General features: G+C 39.1%; 1 protein-coding gene across 1 annotated transcript; it reads right to left on the bottom strand.

Moving 5' to 3' along the window:
* Nucleotides 1–7,510: 7,510 nt before the first annotated feature.
* Nucleotides 7,511–10,165, bottom strand: LOC122643272 (probable receptor-like protein kinase At4g39110). The gene has a single exon (XM_043836911.1). The coding sequence runs from the start codon at nt 10,163–10,165 to the stop codon at nt 7,571–7,573; it is 2,595 nt and encodes an 864-aa protein (XP_043692846.1). The 3' UTR covers nt 7,511–7,570.
* Nucleotides 10,166–11,408: the final 1,243 nt, after the last annotated feature.

Raw genomic sequence — 11,408 nt, 5'->3', positions numbered from 1 at the left:
CCTGCAGAAGTTCAACTCATCAAAATACCTCAATGACAAAGTGTATTAACTTGGGCTTGCCAAAATGGAAAAGGAACATTCTGTTGGGTATATTCTATAACCCTAATATATGTTCTAATATAAGTCTACTTAAATAAGGAATCAAGCTATGGTGGGCCCCACTGGATAGAACCCATCTAACCTAAAACTCTAGCCTTTTCGATAAATACTAGCTGGAGGTAGCTGTTAGAAAATCCTTGGCTTTTGTTAAACCCGAATCCATCCCCATACAGAGATCTAAAACACAATTGAATAAAAGAACAGGGAAATAAGGTGTACCTGGCACCCACGTATGTTGGCGAAGAATAGATAAGAATGTCCCGAAGAACAATAATGATCCGATAAAGAATGGTTGCAAATCTTCGAATAATCTTGGATAACCGCAATGGGGATCTTCCACATTCTCCTAGACTCCCACAGGGCTACCTTTCTTGTGGAGAAAATAGAAGAGAATAGTGACTGCAGGGACCCCTCATCATTAGTATTTATAATACTCCCCAAACCCTAACCCACTTTCATAATGGGCCAGGCCGGTCCGGTCTATCTCAATAAAATAAGTAGCAAGTCAGATCAACCCTTATATTTCTTAATTCCCATTAATGATCGACCCGATAATTAATCAAGCCCACACATCATCATTGAAAAATGTATAACAATCTCCCACTTGGGCTAGATTAATTATAAAGTCATCATTATCAGATATGGACATGGAACCTCAATACAACTATGATGCTACTAAGCCTTGATCCAATTAGCAAATATATCAATGTTGAGCAACAGTAGAAAATACACATCAGCATATAGCATACCACTTTCTGTCACTTTCAAACAAAGATTTACTTACTAACATGAACCGCCTTGAGATAATTTTGTACAAGGAATGTCGTACACGTCTGAGATCACATAAATATTGTCATCATTCCTTGTGGGTCCTCTAACATACCATGAGCATCGTCATACTCATAGATTACCTTTGAACATCGTCATATTTGCGCAGGTAATCGACCAACTTGGTTCATCACCAATCGAACATTCATGGCTAAAAATAGCCGAAAAACTTGGCTCATCACCAATCAAACATCCTTGGCTAAAATAGCCTTCAACACATCAAACCACATATGCATGCATACAAATGTTATTCATCACATCAAGCAGAAGCGTAATGATTAAAATGAAATATATATCTTCTAAGTTCTCCCACTTGCATATCAATCAAGTAAAGAAGAACTCCCATTCAACAAACATATCAATCATGTAAAGAAGAACTCTCACTGATCAAAAGAAACGAACAAACCAAATCAATTAAGTTTGAAGGTAAAGATTCAAACCATAAATTATGTATAAAGTAATCTAAACCATCAAACTACTCGAACTGATTAGTTTATTCTCTTCAGTTAAGTCATCACTCTGAATATTCTTCTTTTCTTTCTTTAATATGTTCTTTTGTGATTTTATTCGCTCATTCATTCCTCTTTATTATTTCTTATTTTATTTCAGTGTTTAGCCTGATCATTCCATACGATCAGTATACTTTTATTCCATACCACCAAAGTGGCTTCCACCAGATGGCTCAAGGCCTATTATACTCCACAAGTTCACATATTGGTTTTTAATATAATTTTTTTTTATTATTTCAGTCCTTATTGATGGAACATTTCGTTCATGGTTCATTATCTGCGTTAGTTGACCGTTAATTACCATAATTTTCCATCAATATATAGAAATACCACATCATAATATCAAGGTTTCTATATCGTACAACATAATCAATATGTTCTTTCACCATCGCGTATCCATTTATCATTCAAGCATGTATCAACACATTACCATAAAATCAGTGGTTCCATACCTTTTATCATCAACAACACACCAGATACATATGTGTATGCATTCTAGATAATAAAAATCAATTAACAATACTTCTTTATAATATTACATTCTTGTCCTTTCGGGTCAAATGCACACATCTTTATCGCACTGCAAGTACCGCGAGATGGTAACAACTTTAAAAAATTTTCCTCCACCTTTGGATGATAAGAAAAACCCCTAGGCTACGCATCCAAAATTCATTGAGTATACTATCTTTGGATGAACGTACTGCCTTTCCATGAAAAGATCAGTAGTTTTCAGAAATCCCTTCACCTTTGGACATATAGAACCTTTAGACTACTATCTTTTTTAATCTATGTGCATAACACCTCGTCAATCTTTGGCAACACTACCTTTGGGCTAATGTTACCTATTCCGCTGCTTTGACAGAACCATAAAAGGATTCAATGGACCACTTTGGTGGATCACCATTTTACCCTCTCATAATTCCTCAACCTAATTTGCAGCAATATAAGTGGAAATAAACACATTAAACGTCCATAATATGTTGCGACATGCACATTCATTATCAAAAGTGGCAGTACTCAACCCAAAATAGTCCAAATATGCTCTAAACGTCCAAAAATAGGTCCCTGGAAGTATCAAACGCGCTAAAACTAGGTAGCAACAAGTAGGTATTGAAATTACGAACAAAACAAGACCAATCGGAGCCCAATCCGATGCTCCATGCGCCCCATACGCCATCCGAAGGTGACAAAATCATCGTTAACGGGTCCCACCAATTCATCAAAATTATTCAAATAGGGTACCCAAAAATATATCTTTGAAAACCGGATACATCGGTCCAAACCGGAGCTCAATCTGATGCTCCACGCCCATTATACCATGTATTCAAGTTTACTGAAAAATGCAAAAACTGCTAAAACCATGGTCTTTGTTTACCCAAGAAATGCCAAATTATATATCAAATCAAAAAGCACGAAAAAGCAGACACACCAGAAAAAATCGCACCTCAAAATTCATCCAAACGAACCTACACGGGCCATTGGAAGTTTCTGGTCTTTTGTCCCCCTTTTTTTTATATTTAAGAGAGAATCGAACCAGTTTAAGCCGAACCGGGGTGAACAAACCAAACTGAGCTAATGCGATTCACCCGAACCGGATTTCCAGGTAAAAAACATTCGAGTCAGGAAATCGGGTCTCGGGTCGGTTACCTTTGACCGGGTCGGGAATCTCTGATCTGGTCTCATTTGACCGGGTCTAGGTATCTTTGATCCGGGTCAAGTCCATCTCTGACCGGGTTAAACGTGACCCGCAAGTAAGTCCGCTGACATCATCATAACGTCAGCCCTACGACATCATGATGACGTCATAATCGTTTTGGTTTTTTTTTTTTTTTTTTTTAAACCTTACCGGCGAGTGGATCTCACTCACCACTTTGGCCGGCGCGTGGCGGCACGTCCGGCTGCCAGCGATGGCGATCCACCCACTGAAAAGCTCGTCTCTCCGAGCCCTTCAACCCAGTATAAAAATATTAACTTTTTTCCGATGAAAAATCTGACAACGGCCAAAAACCGTACGGGTTCGTCGAAAATCAGACCAAAAATTCGTTCTTCGCCGTTGAAAAATCGATTCATATTCTTAAACAAGCAACCAATCGATTCTAGATCTATATGGATGGCTCTGATACCACTTGTTAGAAAATCCTTGGCTTTTGTCAAACCCGAATCCATCCCCATATAGAGGTCTAGAACACGATTGAATAAAAGAACAGAGAAATAAGGTGTACCTAGCACCCACGTATGTTGTGAAGAATAGATAAAAATACCCCGAAGAATAATAATGATTCGATAAAAAATGGTTGCGAATCCTCGAATAATCTTAGATAACCGCGATGGGGATCTTTCATAGTCTCCTAGACTCCCACAGAGCTCCCTTTCTTGTGGAGAAAAGAGAAAAGAGAATAGTGACTATAGGGATCCCTCCTCATTAGTATTTATAATACTCCTCAAACTCTAACCCACTCCACAATGGGTCAGGTCGGTCCGGTCCATCTCAATAAAATAGGTAGCAAGCCACGTCAGTCCTTGTATTTCTTGATTCCATCAATGATCGATCCTATAATTAATCAAGTCCACACATCATCATTGGTAAATGTCTAACAGCAATAACCTGTTTATTCCAAACTTGATATGTAGGATGTATTGCTTTAAGCAACCTTGTGCTTAAACTCTAAACCCTAGCATTCTTAAAGTAATAGTTTTCTCTCCTCAAACAAATGATTAATTTTTTTTTTCAGATTTTTGGAATCACGGTTCTGATTTCTTGAAAGATCGGCTCCAATGTTCGTCTTCATCCACGTTTTTTGGTCTTTTGTGTGATCCGTTGTGGAGTTCGGATTCACGTTTTGCGTTTGTTCGTGTGATCGACAAAAGAATTCTGCAGGTTTTTTATTTTTTGTCAAAAGTTTGATTTGATCGTTTGATTTGAGAAAGAGAAAAAAAAAAAAAAAAAAAGTTTACCGAATTCTGTCAGAAGTTTTGTCAAAGCATTCATAACATTAAATGATTTGATTAAAGAAAACAAAAGCTTGATTCCTTGTTTCAAATAAACAAAAAAGAAGGAAAAAGGACCGCCAGCAGCCAGCGGCCAGCACCAGCGCCAGTACCGGCACCAGCGTAGAACACCATTGGTTCCCTGTACGTTGTGTTTGATCCGTTGTATCTTCCGCCTCTCCTCTCATCAGGTGTTATTATTCTATTTTAATTTATTTTTTAAATAAAAAATATATATAGCAGTCTTGAGATGGAGAAACATGTTGCTCCGTTTGAGATGATCAAATTGAAAACTTTTAGTGGATCTGAGTTCAGTGCATAGAAACGGAAGACTCAGCTTGATTTAAAATATCTGAATGTTTTCTATACCGTAACTCTCCATGCTTGATTGTGCCACCCAAGTTTACTAAGCATGGCCATATTAATATCCCAAAGTCTTCTAATTCCTAAACCACCCTCCTCCTTTAGCCTATATAAAATATCTCATTTAACAGTAATTGATTTAGATGAGTCAATATCCCCAATCCAAATGAAGTTCCTCATCCATCTTTCAAGTATTGCAATGAGACTTGAGGACCACCAATAAATTGAAAGTTATGGATTTAGATACCCGAAATCACTGATTTGATTAATTCCACTCAACCTGTCATTGATAGAAGCTTCCCATTTCAATTTGCCAATCTACTTTTGATATGATCCACCATAGGTAGAAGATGCTCATTTCTTACCATCGCTTTGAAGATCTCAACTCTCCCAAGTAGCGGGTAGGGAAGTTGCAAACAGGGATTCTAAGAAGATCCATGATTGTTTGCTTTCTAGGAGGGATCTTTCCCAAAAACAATTTGCTTTTCTCAAGGTTAACCTGTTGACCTGAAGAGCTTTGGTATTTTGTAAGGAAAACTTCTGGACATGTAACATATTTGATGGATGCATTTTTTTTTTGTGGTAACAATTGATGGATGCATTCAAGAATATGAATATATCATCAACAAATAATAGACGAGTAGGGATAGGAGTACCTCGTGGACCCTGAATGGGTCTATTCTTCACTGAATTTAATTAATAGAAAAGAGAGGCCACGACAGAGACCTTCCCAATGATGAAAAGAAGGGGGGGATATAGGATCACCCCATGGCGAAGACCCCATTCAACACCAAAAAAGCCAAACAGACCTCCATTCAAATGGATAGAAATTCTGGTACTTGAAACAACTGTTGGATCCAGGAAATCCATTTATGAGAGAAGCCAAATTTCCTGAGGACTGTATACAAGAATTGCTAAGACAGGGTGTCATAAGCCTTCTGCATATCAAGTTTCATGCCAAGACCGCCTCCCCTCATTGGCAGGTAGAGAAGGTTATCCCTTTCTGACGCCAAACTAATATTCTCAAAAATGATTTTTCCCCTTTTGAATTGCTCCATGTCCTTCAAAAATCAGATAGGGAAGCAATAAGTTCAGCCTTGAGGACATAATTTTTGAGATAATCTTCTCCGTTCGAGATGATAGTGAATTTTTAAAAAAAAATTCTACACTGAATTGAAAGTATCTATTTCCTCAATATCCCAATATTTTCCAAAGAACACGCCCGAAAAGCCGTCTGGGCAGAAGAGCTATTCGGATCAAGGTCCCATACTGCACCTCGATTCTCCTCCAATGACGGAATTTTTTCAAGGGACCTTCAACTTCATTAATAGCATTAGGAATGGATCCTAATTAAGATATCCAAATGGATATTAGAAGTAGAAGCCTTATGAAAGCTTTCAAAGAATTTAGCAACATAATTTGCAGTCTGAGAAGGGTCACTCACCAGAGTACCCATCAGGCTTTTTAAGGAATCTAATCAAATTCTTGGATCTATGCATCTTGACCAACATGTCAAAGATATGAGTTTTTGTCTCCTTCAATGACCCATTTTGCATGAGACTTCCCAACCCAAAGTTTCTCATGGAGGTCCACTACCTCAATATATGTTAGCTTCAAATTCTTGTTCAAAATGGACATCATCATTAATCCCTGCATTATCCATGCAGTGTTGAATGTAATAATCATGCAACAACTTAGTTTCCTTCACTGCCAGGTTAATATTGGGAAAAGCCTCTCTAACCCAAGATCTTAGCACAGGTGTCAGCCTCTGTACCTGACATCCCCAAGAATTCCTTACTATCTGCAAAAAAAATGAGCTGAGTGATCCTGAAAGGACAATTTAGAGGCTTCAGAAAAGGCTTATGAAATGGCAATAATGGGATAGTGGCCAGAGGAGGCACCCTAGAGGACCTTCTTTGCACAATCTTGAAAGAAAGAATTCCAAGAATCATTGCAAAAGCTTCTATCAAGAAGTACCTGCACATTTCCAACTTTCATGTTATTAGACCATGTGAACTTTGTCCCTTGAGAAGGAATAGTCAAAAGAGAAAATGCATCAATTATTGCACCAAAGTGATCTAAGATTAAAAGTCCCTTTGTCATGCTTCTCATGAGAATCAAGGGTGGCGTTGAAGTCCCAATCACAAGCCAAGATGCCGAGCCAATGGGAAGGGCCGAAAGTTCTGCCCACAGGTCCTTGCATCTTGCTCTGAAGTAGTTTACATCAATCACAAGCCAGTTGCCCTCAATGACTATTTTACCCCTTAAATTTTAGATTTTAGATTTATGAGCACGTCATTAAGTATCCGCATAAATGGTCAAAAACTATTTTAAGCCATAATAGGTAAATGCCCTATTATGATTTTTCTATTATTTTGATTTATTTTAAATAGAAATAAGATTCATAAATAATGAAAAAACACCTGCAAAAATATTTTTATGTCATAAAAACAAAAATTAAAATGATACAAAAGTGAGCCTTAAAGAATCCTCCTCTTTAAATTAAAAAGAAAAATAGAATGAATATTCCTAAGAAAAATGCAACAATTTAATAACAAAACGAGCATAAAAATATGCATGTATGGCATTTTATTAAAGGATTAATTCCTTTCTTCCCACGCTAATCCTAAATCTTAAGGTGAAACACACACAGGAAAACAAATACAAAAAAGGGTTTTCTTTTTTTTTTTGCAAAAAAAAAAGGGTGGGGGGCGTTTAGAGAGTGCAAATGTTTAAGGGAATTATTGTCCAAAAAACCAGAATAAACAGATAAATTACTTAATTTATCGACCGTTGATCTCCCTAAGTTGCCTAGCAAACATTGCAGTTCCTGAATGCTCTTCGATGGCAATGGCATGGACTTGAGCTGGTTCACTATCCTCATTTGCATTTCCATACCCAGTTGGGACAACCACCGCAGGGCCAGTACCAGCAACCGCAACCGCCGCTGCTCTATTTTCCTCTTCCTTCTTCCCTTGTAAAGAAGCCTCTTGTAACTGTAATGCAAACTCAAGATTCCAAAGTACTTCCCCCATGGGTAGCCTATCCGTACCATACTCTGCCAAACACTTCTCGGCAGCATCAGCAAATTGTTTCAAAGACTCTGGATTAATAACTCCCACTAGATGGGTATCAATAATCTTTTCTAATAATCCCTTCCTCTTCCACTGCATTGCCCACTCCGCTAGGTTAACTTGTTCCCTAGGCAATGCAGGATCAATGGCTGGCCTTGCACATAACACCTCTAATAAAACCACACCAAAGGAGTAAACATCAGATTTATCCGTTAACTGTTGGCGCCTGAAGTACTCTGGATCAAGATACCCAAAACTACCCTTCACAGCTGTGCTCACATGGGTCTGTTCCATTGTAGGAGCAGTCTTCGATAACCCGAAATCCGACATTTTCGCAATCAAATTCTCGTCTAAAAGGATATTAGTACTCTTCACATCTCTATGTATGATCCCTTGTGCTGCACCTGTATGTAGGTAATGTAATCCTCTTGCTGCCCCTATACATATCTCCAACCTTTGTTTCCATGATAATGGTGGAAGGTTCATCCCATATAAGTGATCTCTTAAAGGACCATTGGACATGTATTCATATACTAATATCATCTCTGACTTCTCATCACAATAACCCATCAAGGAGACTAAGTGTCTGTGCCTTAGCTTTGATAGCATTTGGATCTCTGTTTGGAACTCATTGATCCCTTGCTCTGATTGTTGGTTTCCTCTCTTCACAGCCACTTTGGTTCCATTATCTACAAACCCTAAATAGACATTTCCAAATCCTCCCACTCCTATCACTGCTTTCTGATTGAAATTCTTTGTTGCTTCTTGTAGTTCTGAGAAGGAGAAGCGACGACCCAATCCTGAGGATGAGTAGATGTTTCCATTTCCACCCTTATTTGATCCAATACAAGTTTTACTATTGTTCATGATGGTTGAGTGACCTGGCTGGAGAGGAAGCAACCATGAGGGGAAGCCATTATTCGTTGAATCCCAATTTTGGGGTCTCTTGTGCCACTTGATCACCATTGCTCCTAACCCTACAAATGCTCCGAACATCGTCGCAAACCCGAATGCTGTGACAGTCCCATGATTCACCATCGACGATGGTTTCGTCGATCCATCGACACCAAATTCCCCATCCAAGCTTCCTACTGAGTTGCTCATCTTTAGTATCTCTAACCCATTAAGGATTGCATTCACCAAGCCAGTGTTTTGCTTTAATGGACCGATTTGGATTTTCAGTTTTTCAAATAAACTTGAGGAATTGACAACTATGTCCTTGTAGTAAGGAATGTCAAGGCCAGAGGCAATGCTAGAGAGGTCTAGGGCTGAGATGGCCATCTTGCCATTGATGTAGACATTGAAGTAAAGCTCATTTAGGGATTTGCTGACAATGTCACAGAAATGGAGACGGATTAGGTAGTTGAAGGCAGGATCAATTTGGAAGTTCCAAGTAACATTAAAATTAGGGTTTCTGAGACGAATATCGGCCATTTGAGTGGCAGTGGAATATACCAAGCTTGGTGCAATCAAGGGGGAGATGCCTTCGGTGTAGGTGATAATGCTGGAAGAGACAGATATGAGCTTGGCAAGAGCTCTAGTTCTAAGGAAAGGGAGGTCGGAATCCCAGAAACGACCGAGCGTGTCATTCGCCGGAGTAATTTTTGCGCCGCCCATGTTGAGACGGTACATGGTTTGAAATGAATAAGAGGAGAGGCCGGAGAAGTAACTAATTGGAACAAGTGAAGAGCCAACATCGGATATAAGACTATCGGGAGCGGAAACAACTTCAATTGCATTGATGAAGGCGAAAGATTCGCGCATTGGAAAGAATTTGATGGAGAGTTCTTCGGTGCTGATGTTGAGGAGATACTCTTTCATAATCGATTTGGTGTTATTGGAGATAAAGAAGCTGTGAAGGAGGACAACCTCGTTGGTTTCTACGGAGAAAACTGAATGAGTGAGATTAAAGTCGGTATTGTTTATGGGGAAGAAATGGAGACGAATCCAATGCCAACCAGGGCGAGTCATTTGAAAGATGTAGGTGGATTCTTCTACGAAGATTCTGGCTGTTAGATAGATAGGGGAAGGCACATCGGCGGTGGCGTTGGTGGTGGCGGTGGGGACCGAGATCTGGATCTCTTTCTTTGTGAAAAGGTAAGGAGATTGTTGATCTGAAATAAAGGTTTTACCATCATGGATGTTTGATGCAGCAGGGGAAGAACTGCCGCAATCGATTAGGTAATTGTCTTTTGGAGTGTAGGGGATGGAATCAGAAATGACTACAATGTTAATAGAATTTATAGAAAGGAAGAATAAGAAAATGCGTAAGATTACTTGGAGGAGATGAGTTTCTTTCTTCATTACCATTGGAATTGATTACGAGGATGACGATGATGATGATGATGGTGATGATGAAGACGTCAACGATGATGAGTTTACTTCTTCATGGCCGGTGGTGGTGGAGGAGGAGGAGGAGGAGGATGTGGCGGTGATGGTGGTGGTGGTGGTGGTGGGCCGTCGCCGTTGGATGTCAACAGTCTGGCCCCCCACCCCAGGTTTTTTGGAGGTGGAGGTGGAGGTGGAAGAGTGGAAAAGAAGAAATAAAAAAAGACTTAAAGGTTTAGTGGGAAATTAAAATTAAACACGGTAATATTGCTTTGATTCCTGACAACTAGTAAACCTAGTTAGTTATATTGGTGACAAGGAGAAAGGAGGATGAGTGGTTCTTAGGAGTCCACATGAGCATTGCCATTTTAATAGATTTCAAGGGTATAAAAGTAAAAAAAAATAAAAATAAAGGAACGTACTAAAAACAGGGTAGCCCCTACTGATTCAGATCCTCTACTGCCATAAAATTACCTACCATCGTTCTGCCGTCAAAGCTGGGAGCGACACGTGAATTTATACTGATCCAACGGTCACTCTTAAAAATTCAAATCTCACATAAATATCTGGATCATTTAGATCAAACCAAAACCAACTGGTACCAACAGACCAAGACCAACCAAACCAAGACCAACCGGACCATTGGGTTCAAAACAAAACAAAACCCTAAAATGCGATGTTTGCCCCTGAGTCGTTGCTTCTTCCTCTTGTCCCTGAGTCGTCTTCTTCCTCTCGTCTTGGTCCTCTCCTTCTGAAACTTGTCTTCTGAAACTCTCTAATCATGGTTGTGGATCCATTTGAGGCGAGATAATTTGAATCCCTGCAAATCGTCTTCTCTCTCTATTTGTCCGAGAAGAATCTGGTTTCATATCTCACTTTGGGAATCTATTGTATCTCACCAGGAAACAGCTCTACAACATAAACAAACAGTAACACACCTTGATGATGTCACTATTCCACAGACATTATGAAGCATCTTGATAATCCTCTTCTTGGATGGTGAAAGCCGGACCATTCCAAGAACTCCCTTCAACAAATTAAAGTAAGAAAAAAACTATAGATCAACTGAACAATGAAGCATTTGGATCCCAAAAGAAAATAATACAAAACCGGGAGATGAAGTATACTAATCATTTCACTGGCATTAACAGAATTGAGAGTTTCTCCGATCAGTTCATTTAACATAAGAGAAATTAACAAAATAAATAAAAGGGGGAAA

This window comes from Telopea speciosissima, chromosome 10 (genome assembly GCF_018873765.1).
Source record: "Telopea speciosissima isolate NSW1024214 ecotype Mountain lineage chromosome 10, Tspe_v1, whole genome shotgun sequence".
NCBI lineage: Eukaryota > Viridiplantae > Streptophyta > Magnoliopsida > Proteales > Proteaceae > Telopea > Telopea speciosissima.
This window is presented reverse-complemented; position numbering and strand designations above follow the sequence as displayed.